Below are 23,965 nucleotides of genomic sequence, written 5' to 3' on the forward strand. Positions count from 1 at the left end.
TCGCACTATTTTTCCACACGCAGCGCCTCAGCGGCAGAGCGCCGTTCGGCCCACTCGACCATTGTGTAGTACACTCTAGTCGTGTTCTAGTAATCTAGTTCACTAGTCAGGTGGCCACCCGTCCCGCGACACGCGGCACTGTCCCGCATTGAGGGCTGTTGTGCCGCATCCCGAAAAAAAAAAAAAAAATCTTCAAAAATGTCTCACATTGTACACTTTATTATTATTGTTTTACATCTGGTCATCTGTTTGAGGATGTAAGCTGCAAGCACTCCAGCTTCCGGAAATGTCATTTAGGCTTCTTCGTCCATCAAGATTAGGACTAATCAAGATCAGAACTATGTCTGTTCGCCGCTGGGTTCGCCGCTCGGTTCGCCACCCTATTTACGGCCTTTACTATTGCCACTGGTGCATGCTGAATGCACAGGCCTGCCATAGGCCCCCGACGTCGACCCCCACATGCAATCAAGATCAGAACTATGTCGGTTCGCCGCGCGGTTCGCAACCCTCAAGACTGGGATTCAAGAGAACTATGTCTGTTCTCCGCTCGGTTGGCCACCCTATTTACGGCCTTTGCCATTGCTTCCGGTGTATGCTGAAGGCACAGGCCTGCCATAGGCCCCCGACGTCGACCCCCACATGTCTGTTACCACCGGGTGGCAATGGCACGACTAATCAAGATCAGAACTATGGCTGTTCGCCGCTCGGTTCGCCGCGCGGTTCGCGACCCTCAATGTTGCCACCGGATGGCCGTTGCGTGTTACCGCCGGATGGCAATGGCGCGACTAATCAAGATCAGAACTATGTCTGTTCGCCGCGCGGTTCGCAACCCTCAAGACTGGGACTATTCAAGAGAACTATGTCTGTTTGCCGCTCGGTTCGCCACTCTATTTACGGCGTGTTACCACCGGGTGGCCGTCGCGCGTCACCGCCGGATGGGTTGCCGGGTGGCCGTCGCGCGTCACCGCCGGATGGGTTGCCGGGTGGCCGTCGCGCGTCACCGCCGGATGGGTTGCCGGGTGGCCGTCGCGTGTTACCACCGGGTGGCAATGGCACGACTAATCAAGATCAGAACTATGGCTGTTCGCCGCTCGGTTCGCCGCGCGGTTCGCGACCCTCAATGTTGCCACCGGATGGCCGTTGCGTGTTACCGCCGGATGGCAATGGCGCGACTAATCAAGATCAGAACTATGTCTGTTCGCCGCGCGGTTCGCAACCCTCAAGACTGGGACTATTCAAGAGAACTATGTCTGTTCGCCGCTCGGTTCGCCACTCTATTTACGGCGTGTTACCACCGGGTGGCCGTCGCGCGTCACCGCCGGATGGGTTGCCGGGTGGCCGTCGCGTGTTACCACCGGGTGGCAATGGCACGACTAATCAAGATAAGAACTATGGCTGTTCGCCGCTCGGTTCGCCGCGCGGTTCGCGACCCTCAATGTTGCCACCGGATGACCGTTGCGTGTTACCGCCGGATGGCAATGGCGCGACTAATCAAGATCAGAACTATGTCTGTTCACCGCGCGGTTCGCAACCCTCAAGACTGTTACCACCGGGTGGCCGTCGCGCGTCACCGCCGGATGGGTCGCCGGATGGCCGTCGCGCGTCACCGCCGGATGGGTCGCCGGATGGCCGTCGCGCGTCACCGCCGGATGGGTCGCCGGATGGCCGTCGCGCGTCACCGCCGGATGGGTCGCCGGATGGCCGTCGCGCGTCACCGCCGGATGGGTCGCCGGATGGCCGTCGCGCGTCACCGCCGGATGGGTCGCCGGATGGCCGTCGCGCGTCACCGCCGGATGGGTCGCCGGATGGCCGTCGCGCGTCACCGCCGGATGGGTCGCCGGATGGCCGTCGCGCGTCACCGCCGGATGGGTCGCCGGATGGCCGTCGCGCGTCACCGCCGAATGGGGATGGCCGTCGCGCGTCACCGCCGAATGGGGATGACCGTCGCGCGTCACCGCCGAATGGGGATGCGCGCGTCACCGCCGAATGGGATGGCCGTCGCGCGTCACCGCCGAATGGGGATGGCCGTCGCGCGTCACCGCCGAATGGGGATGGCCGTCGCGCGTCACCGCCGAATGGGGATGGCCGTCGCGCGTCACCGCCGAATGGGGATGGCCGTCGCGCGTCACCGCCGAATGGGTTGCCGGATGGCCGTCGCGCGTCACCGCCGAATGGGTTGCCGGATGGCCGTTGCGCGTCACCGCCGAATGGGTTGCCGGATGGCCGTTGCGCGTCACCGCCGAATGGGTCGCCGGATGGGTTGCTGAATGGCCGTTGCGCGTCATCGCCGGATGGGTTGCCGGCTGGGTTGCCGGCTGGGTTGCCGGCTGGGTTGCCGGCTGGGTTGCCGGATGGGTTGCCGGATGGGATGCCGGATGGGTTGCTGGCTGGGTTGCTGGCTGGGATGCCGGATGGGTTGCCGGATGGGCTGCCGGATGGGCTGCCGGATGGGCTGCCGGATTGGCTGCCGGATGGGCTGCCGGATTGGTTGCAGGATGGGTTGCGGGATTGGTTGCAGGATGGGTTGCGGGATAAGTTGCCGGATCGGTTGCGGGATGGGTTGCGGGATAAGTTGCCGGATCGGTTGCGGGATTGGTTGCAGGATGGGTTGCTGGAGTGCCTTCGCGCATTACAGCCGGGTGGGTTGCTGGATAATTTGTCGGATGGGTTGCCGGATGGGTTGCCAAATGGGTTGCCGGATTGGTTGCGGGATTGGTTGCAGGATGGGTTGCTGGAGTGCCTTCGCGCATTACAGCCGGGTAGGTTGCTGGATAATTTGCCGGATGGGTTGCCGGATGGGTTGCCGGATGGGTTGCCGAATGGGTTGCCAAATGGGTTGCCGGATGGGTTGCCGGATGGGTTGCCGGATGGGTCGTCGGATGGGTCGCCGGATGGGTCGCCGGATGGCAATGGCACGCGCTTGTTGGGTGAACAAGGAGACGACTCCATTCTTCGCCGCATCACACGCCGGCTCTTCATGGAGACGCAGAGTGGACACGGCCAAAATATTGGTAAAGGAAAACTATGAGCAAACTGCCTGTTCTACCAGCTTGTGCGATCAGACCGAGCCATTTTAGAGCTGGCTCGATCTGACAAGAAATAACATATGTCAAGTAAAACAAGCGGCGTCGAGTACTTCCCTGGCTTTTAATCAGTAACGTGTGTAAACTAATTGCCACAGCTGTTTTGAGTTGCTGAAGTTTTGTGTTCATCTTAGTAACTTAGTTTCGTGATGTATAAAATAGTTTTGTTAACGCAGATATGTATGAATTTGCATCGGTTATTCTATTTCCTGTTCCGTATTTCCCTAGATGACAAAATTGTGCAAGCAAAAATTTCTCGCCAGAAGTTAAAAAAATAGATTATTATAGTTTCTCATAGTGCTGTCGCCCGCTGTCAATGTGCCCCGCATTTCGCTAGTAGGAAGGTGGTCACTCAAAATGTCATTGTCGTGGGCTCTAATAACTCTTTTGATGCGGTTTTTGATGCGGTCAAATGAATCCATTACTTACAGTCACCGGAGTCGGTGTGTCTTGCCGATTGTCATTTTCCCCAGACAAGGAGGCGTTGGCATCATGTTGACAATAGCGGCTGCTGCTTATGGCGCGGCCGCGCCCTCTCTTGAAAGCGATTTGCGACGGGCACAAAGTGAACGATCTGTGATGTGAACAAAGTGCAACAACTAGTGCTGGTAGCTTCGTATGCGCTGTGCTTTTGACGTTGAGCTCGCATTGAAGCGAGAGATGGCACGAAGGTCAATTATCTCGCTGCAAATGTGGTGAGCCTCCTCACTCTAGCGTGTTGGTAGAGAGTTTCCCGTCTCATCGAGCCAGATGTGTTCATGTTTACCTGTGCAGTGCGACACCGTGCTTGGTAATTTAGTTAGTAAGCGAATGTTTACAAGTTTATACGGCTGATAAAACTACTATCCTTAGTTCGTATAGTTGTCTACTAATTATTGCTAAATTAAACTGAATGTCATTAGCAAACTAATACACTCTACCTTACCATGTCATGAATAGGGAGGAAAAAGAAAAGGCTGATCAAATGATCATGATCATATAAGACACTTCTGAGGCTGCCACGCAGAACTTCAACTGAGAAGCTTGTAGCCCTCCGCCTCCAGAATACATTTGATGAGCGGGCTGAGGCCCAACTCGTGCAGAGGAGTGGATTGGTGCAAAAGCCAGCTGGCAGAGCTCTTCTTAGTCAGCCTTGGAGAATGCCTACAAGCACACCAAAGAGCTACCCTGCCAGATCAGAAATTTGTATGGGGTATCGCCAATACCACAAAACATCAATCCAACATTACACGCAAGAAGGAGAAAGGCTAGAGCAGAATACATAGACAAAACAACGAAGTAGTTGGACACTGCAAGATTCATGAATGCGTCGTCATATCAGACCAACGCAAAGAAATGGTGGCAGCTGTCGTAAACCGAAAAGGTAAAATCGCGGCCTGTGCTTCGGTTTCCCAAGCAACCATTATAGAAGCAGAAGAGATAACCATTGCCTTAGCTATAAGAGAAGGCATGCAGCCCAACGCTCCAGATTCTCAGGCCGCATGTACGAACTATCGGAGGGGAATAGCCGTCATGAAGGCACACCGGATACGTCATGTATACCTAAATAACTTGGTGCCCCGGGACAATCGAGGATGTTACTGGGAACTGCCATGCAGATGAGGTGGCTCGAGGTTTCGTTAATTACCGAGCTGCCGATGGCAACATCGTGGAGGACCCAACACCCATCGATCCCAGTAATAAAGCAATCATGCAATACTACTGGGAATGGAGAAGACTCTACCCAGCGCCGCACAAGAACCTTTCAGCCGTGGACACGACGACGTTACGTAGGCGCCAAAGGAATACATATATAAACCTCCATAGATTGCACATAGACTACCCAAGAGCATACAAAGGCATATGCCCGTGGTGTGGGAGCACACCGACACTGGGAGAACGACCGGCACACCACATGACATGGGAATGCATGGCTCGCATCGAAGAGCAAGAAGAGAATAACACTAGAGAAGTTGGAAGGCATTGTTTTCCAGCTCTGGCTGGTCCGCTGATATAATCTCGACCGGGTGAGGTGGGTCGTCACCGTAGGAATCAAGAGATTACGATGAAGGCGGGCATCGTGATGATGAAAAATAGAAAAGATTGTATTCACTTCATTGGTACATGGTTTTGACTGTACTCAGGTCTGCTCAGGTCGTAGAGGTGAGACGCTTTCTCGGGGATGAAGAGGATTATCTCGTCACGGGAAAAGCGCTTGGGCTTGCTTCCCACATTTGAGAGATACAGTTTCCAGGAAGATCATAACCTGCTGATGTCTCCTTCGGGGAACTTGTGGAAGTGTCAGTCCTCTGTCGGGCGGTCAAGTTGACGACCTCCTCCCCCTCGAGTCCTCTTCTTTGGTAGCTCGCCCTTTACATCTACTCAGGTGGTAGAGGTGTGACGCTTCCTCGGGGATGAAAGAGGATTATCTCGTCACGGGAAAAGCGCTCGGGCTTGCTTCCCACATTTGAGAGATACAGTTTCCAGGAAGATCATAACCTGCCGATGTCTCCTTTGGGGAACTTGTGGAAGTGTCAGTCCTCTGTCGGGCGGTCAAGTTGACGACCTCCTCCCCCTCGAGTCCTCTTCTTTGGTAGCTCGTCCTTTGCGTCTACTCGGGTCGTAGAGGTGTGACACTTCCTCGGGGATGAAAGAGGATTATCTCGTCACGGGAAAGGCGCTCGGGCTTGTTTCCCTTATTTCAAAGGTGCAGTTCCAAGCCGATCATAACAGCCCGTCCGCCGCCACAGGAGGTCTCGAAGGGGTTGCAGCATCCAAGCACCTCGAAGAGACCAGTAGACCCCGTGCCTCTGCTTCGTTTCGCCGTTCGTTCCACAGCAAGCGAGGTGACACCTTCTGGAAATAGACCACGCCAAGCCCAAGGCACAACAAACAGAGAGCACCCAACTAACTATGAGAACTGCCAGGTTCACACATTCTTCACATAAAACCTTATCAGAATTATACCTGCAGTCCTCCTTCGAGATTTCCGAAAATTAACAAAAGGAAAAAAACTAAACTTCAATGCATATTTCAACCAACCTAATATCTAACGTTTTTGTTTCTCTTGCCCGGGAAAGCCGCATTTATTGAGAGACTGAGAGCGCATTGAAACACAGCAATAATGGGGTTAATCATGAGTTGAAAACTGAAGAGCAAAACACATCCGCGAAAAGAAAAAAAAAAACAAAAAAAAACACAAGGGGCCCTTTACAACATTTTGCTTCACACAGGGAAGCTACGACTGAGGCCACCCGCATTGGCATTGTCGCGTCCTTTCCTGTACCTGACATCAAAGCTATGCTCTTGCAGACTAAGGCTCCAGCGTAGCAATCTGCCGTTCCTTGGGGACATATTCCTAAGCCACGTCAAAGGACAATGGTCAGTTTCCACTAGGAACTGTGATCCTGCCAGATAACATTGAAGCTTGTGTATTGCCCATACCAAGCAAGCGCACTCCTTCTCTGAAGTACTATAGGCCTGTTCGCGGACAGTCAGCTTCCGGCTTACGAACACTACCGGGTGTTCCTCCCCGTTTTCACTTTTCCGACTGAGCACTGCACCCATGCCTCGATCACTAGCATCGCACTGCAGAATGAAAGGAAGACCATAAACAGGAGCTCTCAAGATGGGTTTGTGGGCTAAAGCAACCTGCACGTCTTTGGTCCCACTTCCAGCTTTCTCGTTGTGAAAGGGGCGCCTGTTTTCCTCTTTGCTGAATTTCGTCAACGGCCTGACGCGCGTTTTCTCGGATTCGCGACGTGCGGCGAATTCATCTGCTAGTACTGCAGCATGTGCAGCTGCAACTTGAGAAAAGATTAGTCTTTTTGTTCGTTCCACACAATTTTCACTGGTTCATTCTTCCGTAAACTGTTCGTGAGGGGACTTACGATTTCTGAAAAGTTACGGATGTAATGTTGATAATAGCCAGTTAGTCCCAAAAAGGAATGGACATCTGTTTTCGTCACTGGTCTAGGGTAATCGGATATGGCGGCTACTTTTATCTCAAGGGGGCGTCTGTAGCCACGTCCGACCTTGTGGCCTAAGTAGCTAACTTCGGCTTTTCCTAGTTGACATTTTTCGTCCTTCAGGGTCAAACCGGCCGCACGCAAACTCTCTAGCACATTCTTAAGGTGATGCAAATGATCCTCCCAAGTAGGAGAGAAGACTACGATGTCATCCAAGTAGGGAAGCGTGTAGTCCTGCATTCCTTTCAGAACCCGGTCCATAAGTCGTGAGAAACAAAACGGAGCGTTTTCAATCCGAAAGTGAGGACAAGAGGCCGAAAGGTACCTAATGGGGATGTAAAGGCGGCATAATGGCTAGCTTGCTCTGTCAGTGGTACCTGCCAGTAACCTCTCGTTAAGTCTAGCGTAGATACATATTCAGCCCTGCTGATGGTCTCCACCCGCTCTTCCAGATTAGGAATGGGGTAATTCTGATCCTTGGTTATGGTGTTTAGCCTTCAGTAATCGATACAAGGCCTGGGGCTTTTCCCCGGAGCCTCAACCAGAGTTAGCGGGGACGCATACTCACTCTCAGAGGGAACAATTAACCCCAGCTCTAACATCCTCTGGATCTCGGTTTCCAAAATTCGCCTCTGCCTAGGTGAAACCCGGTAGGGCCTGCACTGAATGGGCACGTCCAATACCAGCTTAATATCATGCTCCATCAAGCTAGTTCTACCTGGCCGATCTAAAAAACAGTCTTCAAAGTTACCCATGAGCTCTCGCAGTTCGCTTCGCTCGCGTGGATCTAAATTTGGGTCTGCACCTATGTCCGCGTATACTTTAGAAAGTGGAAGTTCCGTTGGCGGCATCGGATAAGCAAATTCTGTTTCCACTTCTTCGGGCGTATTTAGTGCGAGATGAACTATGGCTTCATGCTCTCGATATGGTTTCATTAGGTTCGTGTGGTATATCCTCAGCTCTTTACGTCTACCCGGTAATTTGATGGCATAGTTTGTGTCTGAGAGCCTCTTCATGACCTCCGCAGGTCCTTCCCAAAGGACGTCTAGCTTGTTTTTTCTGGACGCCGTTAGCAAAAGCACCTTATCTCCTACAGTGAAAGTCCACCTCCGAGCGTTCCTATCATAGTATACTTTAGCTTTCATCTGGGCGGATTTCATGTTTGCCTCCACCAGCTCTTGACAAGATTGCAACCGCTCTAGGAGTTCCAATACATACTCAACAACTGTCGGGTCATCTCTGCGCCCTTCCCATGCCTCGCACACCATTTGAAGCGTAGATCGAAGCGACCTCCCATAAACGAGCTCAGCTGGGCTGAATCCTGTGGCTTCATGCGGCACTGACCTCAAGGCAAACATAGTGGCCGCGAAGCATGCCTCCCAGTCCTTTCTTTGCTCATAACACAATGCCTGCAGTACCCTTTTCAGAACGGAGTGCCATGCTTCTACACTGTTGCTCTGTGGATGCCGCACAGAACTGCGGATTATGCAAATGCCGCACCTTTCTAGGAAGGTGGTGGTAAGGGCGCTGGTGAATACGCTGCCCTGATCACTCTGCAATTCAGATGGGAAACCTAATCGGGAGAACACCGAGAGTAAGGCTTTAACTACGTCGACTGAATTTATTTATTTTAGGGGAACGGCCTCCGGAAACTTCATTGCGGGGAAAATCATTGTCAAAAGGTATTTGTACCCTGAACTCGTCACGGGAAGGGGTCCCACAACATCAACCACTAAGCGTTTGAAGCGTTCAGTGATTATGGGAACTAACTTCATAGGTGCTTTCCTCTTTTCGTGTGACTTTCCCACTCTCTGACAAGCCTCGCATGTTTGGACATAATTCTCTACATCCTTGAAGCATCCCGGCCAATAAAATTCTTGCAGTAACCTGTCTTTAGTCTTCTTTATGCCTAAATGACCCGCCCAGCCGTTGCCATGGCACAGGTTGAGGATTGGAGCTCTGTATCTTGAGGGAACAACGAGCTGATCATACTGTACTCCCTTCGTGTCTTTGTACTGTCGGTACAAAAGACCAGCGCAACGCTGAAAAGTGATGTTTCTTCTGGCTATCTCCTCTTTCTCTAGTTCTTTCAGTTTGTCGAGAGACAAATCACTCTTTTGTTCTTCCGCAAGTCTCTCTTTATCAACTCTCAGGAGGTCTAAATAGCCTTCCGAATGTGGCAGTACGAAATTAGTCTCTAATTCCTCAGCTAGCCCTTGCGGCGATATTTCCACTGAGCCGGATGCCTCCTCGCTAGCGCATTTTTCACTGCTTTCACTAGCTAGGGGCTGTGCTTCCTGAGTATCTATGCCATGAGGCATATTTCTGGCTTCGCTGCCGTGTTTCATCTTTGCCGCGATCTCTCGAGCTTTGGAACGCGTGAGAGCTTGGACCGTATGGTCGCCAAAACTCAGACCCTTCTTCTTCAACAGCATCTCTGAGCGATTTGAAAACAAGTAGGGATAATGTTTGGACAGATTTTGTGATACTACGGCTTCAGTCCTCAATAGTCCGAACGGCCCCTCAATATTCACATTGGCTATGGGCAAGCAGACACTACTTTCCTCAACTACCTGCCGGATCCATGCACATTCCCCGGTGAAATCCTCAGGTTTCACATACGCGGGGTGGACAATGTCCATTGTCGCAGCTGAGTCCCTAAGTACCTTACATGGCAATCCATTCACTACTAGGTCGCGAAGGTAGGGTTCTAAGAGCGCCAAGTTGTCGTCGTCCCCATTCACAAAAGAAAAAACTATTCTAGGCTTCGGACAGCCGATCGCAAGGTGTCCAGGCTCCTGGCAACGGAAACAGACGACCGGTTTTGTAGCCTCCAATGCTCTTGTTGTTTTCTTTTCATCTTTCGCTGCGCTGCTATTATGGCCTAAATTATCGGTCTGCACGTCTTTGGTCCCACTTCCAGCTTTCTCGTTGTGAAAGGGGCGCCTGTTTTCCTCTTTGCTGAATTTCGTCAACGGCCTGACGCGCGTTTTCTCGGATTCGCGACGTGCGGCGAATTCATCTGCTAGTACTGCAGCATGTTCTAAGTCCTTTTCGCCCGACCTATCTTGAATCCACAGGCTCATCTCTTCGCTCAAGGACCCATAGAACTGCTCCTTGCAGATTAGGGGCGTGATCTTGTACGCGTTCCAAAATGGAACGGAGGCGGTCCGTTCCATCGAGCCGCACGCGATTGGTCAATTTGATCGTCACGGTTCAAATTGACGAATCGTATGCGGCTCACGGTTCAAATTGACCAATCGTGTGCGGCTCGATGGAACGGACAGCCTCCGTTTCATTTTGGAACGCGTACAAGATCGCACCCTAGCTCCACAACCTTGTTGTGACAACCGAACGCATCTTCCCCTTTTAGCCACTCAATTAAATTGGCTTTCAGCTTATAATTGAAATCTTGAAAAGGCTCGCCTGGTGTCCTAACTGCCTCTCGAAAACGGCGGCGGAAAGCCTCCGCTGAGAGCCAATATTTTCTTAGCAGCGCAGCTTTTACTTTCTGATAGTCCTCTGACTCGTCCTTCGTTAGCCTCGCGATTATTTCGGTTGCTTCGCCAGGAAGAACGGTCAGAATCTGTTGTGGTCAACTCTCTAGTGCCAACCCGTTTCTCTCGCAGGTTCGTTCAAAAGTAACGAGAAACAAACCCATGTCATTGTCACCTTGTACGATGGCATGAGATCCCTTATCTTTACTCCTACTTCACCTGAACGTCTTTCATCTATTGAGAGGTTATTTGCTGATTGCCTGGCCAAATCCCGCTGCACGTCTAGTTCTTTTAGCTTTAGTTCATGAGCTCTCTGTTCCTCGCGTTCCTTTCTTTCTGCAGCTTCCTTTTTATCAGCTCTCTGCCTTTCTCTCTCTCATCTGCGGCGTCTTGTTCAGATTTCTCAGCTCTTTGCCTTTACCTCTCCTCTGCAGCGTTTTGTTCAGCTTTCTCAGCTCGTTTCTCTATCTCTTCCCATGCTTCTGAAATTTCGTCCTCAAGAGCCCCGCACTTCTCAATCGCCTCAATAAGCTGCGGCTTTCTCTGACTTTTCCCGACCTCAATTCCCAGCTCTTCACAAAGTATTAACTCTGGCTTTCTCCGTTTGCTCAAATCCATGGTCAATCCCGAACGAGGACTTTCTTACTCTGCTGCGACGTGAGGAAGCTTTCAACAGGAGCCTGCACGTACAGAAACTAATTCGCCGTTTTAGAAAACACAGAATCTAAAACCTGGGAAATTCTCAAAGAAAGTCAAGCGCTCACCATTCTGCTGAAGCCAGGACGAAGGGTGGAGTATCCCATTGCTGCCAACCAGCTGATATCTCGACCGGGTGAGGTGGGTCATCACCGCAGGAATCGGGAGACGACGATGAAGGCGTGCATCGTGATGATGAAAAATAGAAAAGATTGTATTCACTTCATTGGTACATGGTTTTGACTCTATCCGAGTCTCGAGCGGTTCTGTTTAACACGGGGGCCAGGACGGCCTTAAATCCCCTCGTGGTGGCCGATGTCTCCTTCGGGGAAGTCCTCCCTCCGGTGGTCAAGTTGACGACCTCCTCTCCCTCGGGTCCTCCTTCTTGGTAGCTCGCCGTTTTCGTCTACTCAGGTCCTAGAGGTGTGAGGCTTCCTTGGGGATGAAAGAGGATTATCTCGTCACGGGAAAAGCGCTTGGGCTTGCTTCCCACATTTGAGAGATACAGTTTCCAGGAAGATCATAACCTGCCGATGTCTCCTTCGGGGAACTTGTGGAAGTGTCAGTCCTCTGTCAGGCGGTCAAGTTGACGACCTCCTCCCCCTTGAGTCCTCTTCTTTGGTAGCTCGCCCTTGCGTCTACTCAGGTCGTAGACGTGTGACGCTTCCTCGCGGATGAAAGAGGATTATCTTGTCACGGGAAAGGCGCCCGGGCTTGTTTCCCTCATTTGAGAGGTGTAGTTCCAAGCCGATCATAACACCGCAGGGCAGAAAGGATGGCGTGGGCCAGCGGTGCCTTGGAATAGGGGCCTGACCACACGGCGTTGCCCCGTTTTAGGGGCAACAAAGTTTTATTTACAAATTATGTTTTGTTCTTCGTTGGCGTAGCCATTTCGACTGGACAAGCACCACAGCGAAAGGCAGTGATTGCGGTGATCCCCTGGAGCCTCGCACAGGCGTGTGATGAGCCCGCGTGGCTATGAATTGCAGTGGCTCAAATCGGTACTTTCGATTTGATTTCGTTTGTGAAAACCTCGTTCAAGCGGACATACGATCGTCACTGATTTGGAAGGGCCTTTTAATTTGGCAACTCGGCAGTTCCAATTTCGTTCTCGAAAAGTTCGTTGAAGCGGAAATACCATAAAACGCCTTCGCCGTGAAGATACTTTTTTTTGTATTTCTATGGGCAGCTGACGGGGAATTCAACTTCGTTGTGGTGGAAATTTTGTTGTAGCGGCGTTCGTTGTTCGACTGTATACAGACCTTCCCTGGCTACACATGTTGCCAGTGTAAGACATGCCATTTTTTTATTGGTGCAGAAAAAATGAAGCTCCACCTACCAACATAAAGCAATTTTAATAGCAAAAGTGTAGAATTAAAAAAAATCGCAACTTTTGCGACTGTTGGTACTATGAAGTACAGACACAACAGTGAAGGTTTGCTACATGGATGGCGGTGAGGTGCTGGGGCAACCATGTGTTATGGAGGAAAGTGACTTTCTTACAACACAAAATTATCATCACGTATGGTGCTTGCATGGACATCAGACTTGGCGCTGCATTATGTGCATAGCAAAGATGTCTTCGTGCGATGTGCAATGGCCTTAGGTGCAGAGTTAAAACCCGGATATATTGAACTTGAAGTGAAATCGCTAAATCGTGATCGTGAAATAGTTAGATATGTCAATAATTCGATATATAAAGTAAAAATTTTAACACAAATTTCAAGATTTTACAGCTGTTCATTATACACGATAATTCGTGATATCTGGGTTTGACTGTAGTACATTGGGTTTAGTGACTGAGTATTAAGGCAAGGGCATATGTGCAACAGGTGAAGTGTGAAGTCGGGTGCTTTTCGTCTGCTAATGCAGAAGACAACGCCTGCTTTAATTAGCTACGAAGCCTGCTTTAATTAGCTACAATCAAATCGGCAAGGTACAGCACACAAGGTCATAGCCTCTGCCCTGCACTATGTTCGTCTGCACGAACATGCATAAATAGGTTAAAGAAAAAACAGCACTAGTACCACCGAAAGTGACCACTCAAGAATATTGCCCTGAATAAAATTTGCAAGGTACACCACCACAGTTAATGACCATATTATGCAAGTCACAGGATGCGTTTTTCACCAAAGTGTTGCGAATTTCTCTTTTAAAAAAGCTTTGGCTACACACATTCCCACAGTGTGTGCGATCTGCCCGATTTGTTTTTCTTGGCTTTTAGAACGATTTTTCAGCTAAATTCTTATACCGTATAGATTAGGCGTTGCAGATTCCGAAAAAATTGGTTGTCTGATCCCATGTCACCCCCCTTATAACATTGCATACAGTAATATGCAGAAGAAATCTTGCTTTATGTGGCACTTTCTTTGATTCTTGTTTTTGTTTTTACTTTTTCTTAGCACGATCAGCAGAAAAGCCAACCATAGCTCAGCTTAAGAAGTCGGGCAAGCCATTTCTTCAGGATGCATCTTGTTATGATGTTGCTCCAAAACTCCCGAAGTGTAGAGAGTGCAGAATGACACCAAACCAGAGGAACAAGAAAATGCCAAACATCTTCTGCCGTTTCTACGCATTCAGAAAGTAAGTTGCAGTATCCTTGCGATTGTTCGAAGAAGTTGTAAATTTTCTGGTTGCACATTGACAAGCTTTTATTTTCAGGCTACGCTTTGGCAAGAATGGCACTGTGCTTAGTGCTGGCTTCTCAGAGCCGAGTGATGCTTCAGAAGAAGATTTGAAGTTGTGGCTGCCACCGTTGGATCATACACCCAAAGACTTGGATGTGACCACTGCTAAAATCATACTGTCCCACGTGGGCGACCAGTTTTGTGATCTCGTGGAGCAAGAGCGGGAAGCCCAGTCTCTACACATGGGTGAAGATAAGACCATTTCGTGGAAGCGCGTTGTGCAAGGTGTGCGTGAAATGTGTGATGTCTGTGAGACTACTCTCTTCAACATTCACTGGGTGTGTCACAAGTGTGGCTTTGTGGTGTGTATAGACTGTTACAAGGCAAAGAAGAATGGTACTGTGAAAGGTGAGTGCGTTTTGAAGTTTTGGTGTGTAGTATTCATACTGTTGTGCCTTTTCAGCTGAGGACACGCCCCCGAAGGACAGGGATGAGTTCCAGTGGCTCCTGTGTGCCAACCGACAGCCACATGAACAGGACAAATTGATGATGACGCAGATAATAGCTAGCACAGCTCTTTGGGACGTCAGCCAGGACCTGCACCGGATACGCCACGAGTGGAACATTCCGAGCTACTGCGGCTGTGGCTTGTGCAACAGTGATGGTGACTGCAAGAAAAACTCTTCTAATGGGCTGTGCAAGGTACGCAATGGTTTTCTCTAGGGAATAATTGCTATTCTCCTTTATGATTATACAGGATCTTTGTTTCTGGCTAGCAAACTTATTGAGTACTGTAATGGTGAAATCATGTGACATGTTTTCTTTTTTCTTTTTAAAATAGTAATGTGAGAACGCAGTTAAGGTCCATTGTGCCAGTTTATTCAGCTGCGGTGGCTCAGTGGCTATGGCAGTCTGCAGTTCAGCGGTCACTAGTTAAATTTCTGGCCGTGGCAAAAAGTTCAAAACACTTGTGTAGTACTTCGATTTAGGTGCATGTTATAACCCACAGTTTATTGTTTATTTTATATCTAGCATTTTTTGTTGTACTTCTGCCATTTCCCCAATCGTTTCCACAATCGGTGCAAAATCTCAAAGGGGGATGTGGCGATTAGAGCTATCCTTACCGATTTTTGAACCAAACTTGATAAATGTTGGCATGCTTGTTTAGTTTCTTCTCCCGATTCTAAAAATGCAGTTATTTCTTCTGTACGTTCATTATTTCATAACATAATTAAGAAAACGGTGTCTTTTGTTCTTACTACAGTAGACAAATAACAGCCACACGAAAATATACAAATGACATACGGATCAATAGCAGAAAGCATAAGACTTGACAACATAGGAAGCACACTTTTATGATTGGGTCAATATTTCTTACTTTATATAGTAGGGTGACTCCATTGTTTTGAACTTGGCCATGCATTTGGTCAACATTTTAAAAACTTGGTTTGTATCACAGTAAATGTATTGCTGGGTGTGCAAAATTAGTATTTCTTGAAGAAAACAAACAAATCTCCCGCACTATAGTTTTAAAACTAATATATTATGGTTTAAATATAGACATACAAGATAAGAAACTTGGTAAATCAAGAGAATAATAGATGCAGAATCCGAAGTTGTGGCTACACACATTCCCACAGTGTGTGCGATCTGCCCGATTTGTTTTTCTTGGCTTTTAGAACGATTTTTCAGCTAAATTCTTATACCGTATAGATTAGGCGTTGCAGATTCCGAAAAAATTGGTTGTCTGATCCCATGTCACCCCCCTTATAACATTGCATACAGTAATATGCAGAAGAAATCTTGCTGCAATTTTGCAAAGCTCGGTTTTTTGGTAATCTTTAGGCCTAAAGACCTATGTCCCCCCTTAAGTATATTTTGCTGAATTAGTAGCTCTGCAGTCTCACAGATGTCATTTGCAGCAACTCACGAGTGCAGTCAACGTGGTCTCACAGATGATATGTCTTTTGCAGCAACTCTTGAGTGCAGTCAACAAGTGCTTCTCTGACAAGGAGGGCACTGCAGTCAATGGTGAGACTGGGCGTGCTGGAAAGCGCAAAAAGCAACCTGTGAATGGCGTCGCCAACACGTCCTCTGATGAAGTAGGTGGCGGCTATAGCTCGGACAGCGGAGGCTCTCCCCTGTCGGTCTTGGCAGATGTAGCGCTGCATTCTTCCAGCAAAATAGATGACAAAGGCGACCAGCAGCAGCCGAGCGAAGGTGGTGATGATGAGAAGGGTGATGACTTTTCGACACTACGTGAACTGCTCATCCGCCCTACTGGTGGCAGTGCAAAGAAGAGTCAGGTGGATGAAGCAGTGGCAACAACAGTAGAGCAAACAGTGGGCAAGGACGAACAGCAGCTGGTGCATTTCTGCCGACGCTTCCCCTGCCCTCAAAAGGGCCGTGAAGTCTTGCCCGTGCGTGTCTGCAGCCTTGCCGAGACCTCCTTGCTGTACCCCAAGGTGCCCCATTCATGGCTTTGTGATGGCAAACTGCTTGTTCTTCACGAACCACGGAACAAGCACAACTTGACAGTGTTTCAGGAGCAGTGGAAGCGAGGCCAGGTCAGTGTCTGCACTGCATCTTGTACATTAAACACAAAGCATGCTTCCTTGAAAGTTCTAGCAATTTTCACTTTGGTATATTAGGCCCTAACATTTTAATATCTTGTACAAGAAACTAAAGCGAATACTTGCAGCATGTTTCTTTCTGTTCTGAATCCAGTGCTGTTGTACATAGATATATGTATAGTCAGTACATGCAACCAAATCTGCATCCACTGTTAACTACAATAGTGGTCGGCCATGCCTCCAATAACGATCACAGGTTTCTTCGCTTGCTTCATTGCTTTCCTCGTTGGTGGAGAAGTTGGCAACAGAAGTTGCCTGAGACCTTGTCATTATTAAACTCTAAAGCAAATGGCTAGGCATGGTAAACTTGCAGAAAGAGCTTGCATATGGCAGCCTTGACAACTTAGTAGCTTGTTTTCGCTTTTCCTGTGGCTTAGGCGTGCTAGTATCATATCAAAGCAAAAGAATTTCACTTTCTTCTGCTCGTATCTGTGACTACCTTAGCATGCGGTCATACAGAATTTTGAAATATAATGAAGGGCTGTAAGGCAACGAAAATATTGGTCGTCTCTATACATTGTCCTTGGGCGAGTGATGGTGTGCCGCACAGTTGCCCGAATGTTTGAACATGTCCGAAATATTGGTGAGTGACTGATATATTGGGTGCCTGTACATATTAGCAGCACATAGCTATAATGTTCAGGCAAGCTGTTCCAGTCAGTAATTGTATGCGGTTAGAAGGAATATTTGAAGTTGGTAAGGTATGCATGACGAGTTTGAAGGCTTGGTAATGGTACAACATATAGTAGCATCAAATGCAAGCTTGCACAATAATCATAAACGACTGAAAAAAAATGCAGGTTCGCATTTAATTTAGAAAAAATAAAAACTGCCCCATTCTCAATATTCTCACACACTTTTCTAATTTCTGCCTAATGAAAGATCTATGTAGTATTTGTTTCGATCTCACGGGTGTGCCTTTAAGCTTCTGTCATAATAAACAGAAAAAGCAGAAGCTTCCGTGGCCTTTTTTATCTTGAAGAACTTATATTTATGCAAATATATTTATATATTTATATTTTATATTTAAGGCAGCTTGGAATTATGGAGTTGCAGCATAGCTTCTGCATTCACAAAATATTGTATGACACTTTAATATTAGCACTGTGTAAACATGAATTTTGCGAAATTTGAATTTTGTAAAAAATTATTTTGCCAGCAAGTACAAAATTGTTTAATCACGATTCTTTTTCATTTGGCAGATCCATAAAGTACCTTTAAGATGCAGTAAATTACCTGTCAGGCATGCCTACTTAAGCCGACCATTTGCTGTTGGAGAAATAGGTTTTCAAAATGTGTGCCAACAATATGTTGACCTTTTGTCATTGGATCATGTGCAAAGAATAAATGATGTAGCCGGCACCTTGTTTTAGCAGTCATGATGAGCAGCAATTCTGTTTTTGTCGACAATTCCTGTTGTGTAGACTGCTCTGGGCCGACAGCATAGAATTTGGATATACAGTAAAACCTTGTTAATTCGACCCCCGTTAATTCAGACTCGTCCTCTGTTTGGCCACATTTGGACGCACATCGGTTAGTTCGGACAACTCTCGGAGCTCGGTGAGCGCTGAGCGCCACAAATGTGCGACGCAGAAGAGAAACAGTGCTAGCGTCCAACTAACTGAACGTGTACGTGAATGACAGCAATACTAAAACGCTTAGTGCGCATTTGTGCCTTTAAAGCCTTTATTCTTGCTTTTACTGCCGCGCATAACACCGCGTTGGCCACGTGCCTTCACAACTGCGTAGTCGCCATTCATGATCGCGTCGATAACGGACGTGGTCCGTTATCGGACCACGTCCGTTGTGGTCCGATAGCATTTGCCGATAGTTGTGGCAAAGGGTAGTTTCGTTTTTGACTCGGTGCACGCGTCAGCCGCGTGCCTTCAAAATTGCGTAATCTCCATCTACAAGCGAGTCGATTAGCCGCTGCTGTGTCATCCGCAATTGCGGCGAACAGTAGTTTCGTTTGGACTCAGTTCAAAGCTGTCGAGGATGAGGAGCACTGGCTACATAGTGATGGATGGGCAATCTGTTGGTGACCAGCTCACTGGCGAAAAAATAGAAATGTGTGTGCCGTAGTGAAAAGCGTGTCTCGGATGAAGGCGAGTGAAAAGCGTGTCTCGGATGAAGGCGTGCACCGCGGCTGCGTTGCGAAGGGATTTGCGAGGCCATCGCCGCTGCGAGTGCCAGTCAGTCACGAGATGAGCAGCTTCCGCACTGCTTTTAAGCAAAAGAGAAACTGGATTTGCTCATTCAATCAGTGAATAAGTGTGTTGATGTAGTAAGCATTTTTAATTTTTTGATACCCTCGATAATTCAACATTCGGTTAATTCAAACATTTTTTTCAGGTCCCGTGAAATCTGAATTAACGTTTTACTGTACAGTCGCAATCTTTTTGAGGGTGAACACGGGAGCATGTGGCTTTCTATATCACCAGCGCCGTCAGACAGCAGCCACAATATCTGCGCGCATGCTCGGGGAGGGTAGGCTCCTTTCGTGTGCATTACGTCATCGTAGCGCGTGTGTGTCGTCTGCTAGCAGTTTTTTCCCCTCAATAGAAACCAAATTATGACAGAAACCACGATTTTGATGCTTTTAATTCAGAGTGTTGTGCTTCTTATGCTTGGCGTTATTGTAATTACTTCAACTTTTCACTTTGTTTGGTTTTCCTTCTGCTGTGTTCTTATCGTACAACGAACAGGCAAGGGAACACAAACATCCGAGCTTTTATTTGGAGCAAGTTCAACAAAAGATTGATCCGTTTAAAAGTTGTATTAGTAAGCAGGAATAATTTTCTCTTTGATGATGTTAGTATTTTGTTATTCAACCCTTTGCGAAAACGACTGCTGTCATCCTAGAGGGCAGTGACGCGTACAGCGCTGGCACAAAGTCATGATGCGCTCGAAGGTCCTCCCATTCTTGTCGAACGGCTGCCCACAGCTCGTCCCCAGTCGTCGGGCGGACAGGTTTTCGCACCATGGCTGCTTTGATGTACCCCCATATATTTTCGCAGATGTTCATGTCAGCGCCTTTGGCCGGCATGCTGATTCTGCGATTTTCTATATGTTCCTTGACAACTTTTGCCGTGTGAACCGGCGCCAGGTCATGTTGAAAAAAGTCGGCATCAGGAAAGACGCTGTGGGCGTAGGGCAGCAACACATTGTCCAAAATTTCTGTGCAGTATCGCTGCGATGTAAGGGCACCTTCTATGCGATGCAGAGGCCCGAGACCATGCCTTGACACCGCGCCCCACACGTTCACGCAGTTTCGGCCACTCGCGGCGACTCCCTGCACATTGGCTGGCTCGTAACTGCATGGAAATCTGCATGGACCATCATTCTACAAAATCAAACGTGCATTAAGAAAAGTTTCTTACCGTGTGCCTCTGGTTCGCCAAACTCGCATCCGTTAGTCTTGGCAAGTTGTAAAAGTCGACTCATCCGAGAAGATCACTCGGCCCCAGTCATCTGCCATCCATGAGGCGTGTGCTTCGGCAAACTGGAGACGTGACTTCTTGTTCAAAGCAGTGACGACTGGCTTTCGTGCAGCTACAGAATTTCGCAGTCCAGCACTTCGGAGGCATCGCCGAACCGTAACAAGGGAAGCGTCCACATCTAGCTGCTCCTGCACTTGCCTCGCGGACTGGAACGGATTCTCGACGACAGCAGCTACCATAAGCGCGTCTTCATCCTCCGTTGTTGCCTTTGGTCGACGCCTATGTGGGGCATCACAGAGTCAGCCTTCCTTGCTGAATGCCTGAATAATCCTGTTGACGGTCTTTAGCGGCCTGTGCACGAGAGCACCGATGGAGCGCTGTGAATATCCCTTGAGCGAATATTGTACGATTTTCCACCTCTCTTCTTCGGGAACGCGGGTCATGCTGAAATTCAGTTGCTGCTCTGACAGATGCGGTAATGTGCAAGAATATATATACGCTCCTCAAAGACTGAAGCCGCTTTTTAAATACGCCCACAAGTGTCATGAGCATGCGTGGCCTGGCTACAGATCAACAATGATCTTGAGAACGCCCACAAAACATTACATATATTTTAAAGTTTATTGATGCATCACTGGGAGCGTAATGAGAAGTTCAACATCGTCACCAATCCTGAACCGTACGGCTACCTTATTACGGTACGCGCGCAGCAGACGACACGCACTTGCTTGCGTGACGCAATGCGCGCGGCGGGAGAATTTGCGCATGCCGGACACACTGCACATGAGCAATGCTTCTCGTTGCCACCACTGAACCTCGCTGGGAGCTCAGAAGGCCATGCGTTCCCGTGTTCACCCTCAAAAAGATTGCGACTGTACATTGTGTACTGCTGGGCTACTGATTATGAAAGCCTTTGCTTGTTGACCAGGACTTGCCATGTTCTACTGGCGCTTTTCCCCAGGACACTTGCAAGGCCCTTATAAATTTGTTATAGTGTTGTTCAATTTATAGGTTTTCTTATTCTTCAGCAAGGACTTGCTCAAAAAGAATGAGTCTCGTTGCTGTTTCAAAGTGTGAATGCAATGAGCACCCTTCACACTTTACCACCTAATTTCTCATAAGCCGATTGCCCTGTGAACTTCTTATAAGATGTAGGCTTCCAGTGTTAGTTTTTTTGTCTTGAAGGGAACTTGCTGTGCCTCTACGATCTAAACCATGAGAGATGGGTTTTGTTATGTTGACCTAAAGCTTGGCTATGGTGATTGCCTGTGCAGTCCGGGATAAAAATTACTGCAATTGCCTGCAGTGGCAGAATGCTTTTAATTAGTACCTGTGAATCGTTTAATACTGGTAAACATACGTTTCCTTCTGCTTCTTTTCCAGCCTGTGCTGGTCACAGACGTATGCAAAAACTTGAATATGTCACTGTGGCACCCTGATGGCTTTTGCCGAGATTTTGGTGAAATCCGAAATGACTTGGTGAACTGCCGAAATGGCAACATCCTTCCAAACCAGCCAATGCGGAAATTTTGGGAAGGCTTTGAGAACTTCAGCAAGCGCATGAAAGATGAAGATGGGGAATATATGCTGCTAAAGCTGAAGGACTGGCCACCTGGTGATGATTTCAGTGACATGCTGCCCAGCAGGTTCAATGATCTCATGAAGGTGCTGCCACTACCAGAGTACACTCACCGGGATGGAGTTTTCAACTTGGCTGGGCGGCTGCCTGAGTGTTTTGTCAGGCCAGACCTTGGGCCAAAGATGTACAATGCCTATGGTGCGTTTATTCTTTCTCTTCCTAAACGCTTTTTGTTTTGTTGTGTCCGGACAGAGTTCTAAAATGCTTTTCCTGATCACAGGGGAAAAAGAAAGAGCGGTTGTTATAAAATATGTCCCCACATGGCAGATTAGATGTTCACTTTATTCGTCTAAACAAGTCGCATGCTTTGCAGTAAAAAGAGGTGCGTGTTCACAATTAGATTCACTTACACTAGAAACCATGGTCTGTTTTCATCTGGAAAAATGACGGCTTACTATGATTTAACAACTGTTGGACGTACTTGTAACGGCATTGTAAGATGTTCATATAACGTTCACTGACCAATCATAACTCGGTAAGATGTGAGGTGTCAAGCACTCTATAGAACATAGGACACCATGCATTGCAAACACAAAAGGGCATTGCACCTTCATACAAAGTTCATTTAGGTGTACTACAAAATCAATGAAACACTAAGGATTCGAACACTGAGAGGGTTCGACTCTCCACACAAGAGAGAGGGAGAAACGAAGATGGAAACTGGGAGGTTTACTCGCAAGGGTACTCGGAGGGGTGGAAGGGAGGCGCAGTGGCTGGCGTTTTCCCCTTGCCTTTCTTTCTTTTCCAGAAGTTTGGGTTCCTTTTTCTTTTGGCACAGATTTAATTATAACCAATAATGTGGCATGGGAGCATTATTGTAAGTGGTCTATTTTACTGTTGAACGCACAAGCGTTTATAGTGCCACAGCTGCTCATTGTTACACCCACCAATATATTGTTATAACCGGTAAGGTTATAAGCGAGCTCAACTGTACTTCTTTCTAATTTAAATGTTTTGAGTGTCTGTCCTCACTGTTTTGTTTTCTTGCTACCCGGTTATAACTTTGTTAACCTCCAAGTTTCTCCCCATATGTTAGTACCAGTAGAATGCAATGATAGTACACTTTTCTTTTCAGGAACAGTGGCAATGCCTACTGTATGCACTCCAACCCAATTTTATTCTACTGTAAATTTCCTTCTTATGATCACGGTCACCTGTGATTAATTGACCTAGATAAACATACTCTTTTACAGACTCTAGAGGCTGACTGGCAATCCTGATTTCTTGGTCCCTTGCCAGGCCATTGAACATATGTCCTCTGCATATTAATCTTCATTAATCAATATGCAGATCGTATTCATTCAATATTCATTGAATTGTGCATTCTTTCATCAAATCTGTAAGAACATGTTGAGCTGTTGCACATTGCACTGTGAGATTGACTGTTCTCTGTTCTTACAGGTTCTGCACTTTACCCAAATAAAGGCACCACTAACCTACATTTGGATGTCAGCGATGCTGTGAATGTTATGGTTTATGTTGGAGTTCCTAAGGATGGAAAGGACGAGGAACACATCAATGGTATACCTGCCAGTTTAATAAATTCCTGTCGCTTGAGCACACGCTACAGCGATTTGTGCACAATCCAAACAAGCATATTTTGTGCGTTTTCCAGCTGCACTAAAAGCAATTGACGAAGGAGCATGTGATTCCCTTACACGTAAGAGGGTCAGAGAAAAGAATGCCAAACCTGGTGCCCTTTGGCACATCTACAATGCCCGTGATGCTGACAAGATCAGAGATCTGCTTAATAAGGTAAGCTGTGATACCATGCTTGTGATGTTGCCACAGTCTTCGTGTTACTGAGAGTTATATCATGCTGAGTGAATGGCTTTTACAAACACAAGCTGTACAATATTTGGAAGCAACCAGTGCACAGGGCTGTGCTGTAACTTTCAAAAAGTGGTACGAATATTGAATTCTGCATCAGGCCATTTTTCCCAGATGGAGGCTTAGTTGAATTAAAGAAAGTTCAATAATTAAAGCAGGTCAGACAAGCTGAAGTTGGCCAAGTGTATTCAATGAAGAAGTTGCTGTGCCGTAATGTAAATTCCTTCAGGAAGTTCAATAAGCTGGTCAAATTCAACTGTTCATGAAGTTTGCCTTGCTTATGGCACAGGTGGCACTGGAGCGTGGCGAGAAGCTGGAGCCCCACCATGATCCCATCCATGACCAGAGCTGGTATCTGGATCACGAGCTGCGGCAGCGCCTTTTCCGTGAATATGCTGTCGAGGGCTATGCTGTTGCCCAGTGTCTTGGAGAAGCAGTCTTCATACCGGCAGGCGCTCCACACCAGGTTTGTTGTCATTCTTTTTGCAGTCTCACTCGTGGATATGGCTACACATTTGAGTGGCACAGCGCTCGGTTTTGCACGCTGTGCACGAGAACATCCGACTGAGGCAG

At 48.0% G+C, this 23,965-nt stretch overlaps 1 protein-coding gene across 10 annotated transcripts in view; it reads left to right on the forward strand.

Moving 5' to 3' along the window:
• LOC119459688 (lysine-specific demethylase 3A) overlaps positions 1–23,965 on the forward strand; it is a 335,630-nt gene that overhangs the window by 297,071 nt on the left and 14,594 nt on the right. For 9 of the 10 annotated variants that reach the window (XM_049666291.1, XM_049666288.1, XM_049666286.1 and 6 more), the window contains 8 exons: positions 13,626–13,806; positions 13,885–14,258; positions 14,314–14,552; positions 15,824–16,417; positions 21,307–21,700; positions 22,964–23,083; positions 23,178–23,317; positions 23,682–23,858. In XM_049666291.1, the coding sequence (XP_049522248.1) occupies positions 13,626–13,806; positions 13,885–14,258; positions 14,314–14,552; positions 15,824–16,417; positions 21,307–21,700; positions 22,964–23,083; positions 23,178–23,317; positions 23,682–23,858 (2,219 nt within the window). Of the gene's footprint in view, positions 1–13,625; positions 13,807–13,884; positions 14,259–14,313; positions 14,553–15,823; positions 16,418–21,306; positions 21,701–22,963; positions 23,084–23,177; positions 23,318–23,681; positions 23,859–23,965 lie in introns of those variants that run through there. The other variant, XR_007466584.1, reaches the window with a different exon arrangement.

This window comes from Dermacentor silvarum, chromosome 1, assembly GCF_013339745.2.
Source record: "Dermacentor silvarum isolate Dsil-2018 chromosome 1, BIME_Dsil_1.4, whole genome shotgun sequence".
NCBI lineage: Eukaryota > Metazoa > Arthropoda > Arachnida > Ixodida > Ixodidae > Dermacentor > Dermacentor silvarum.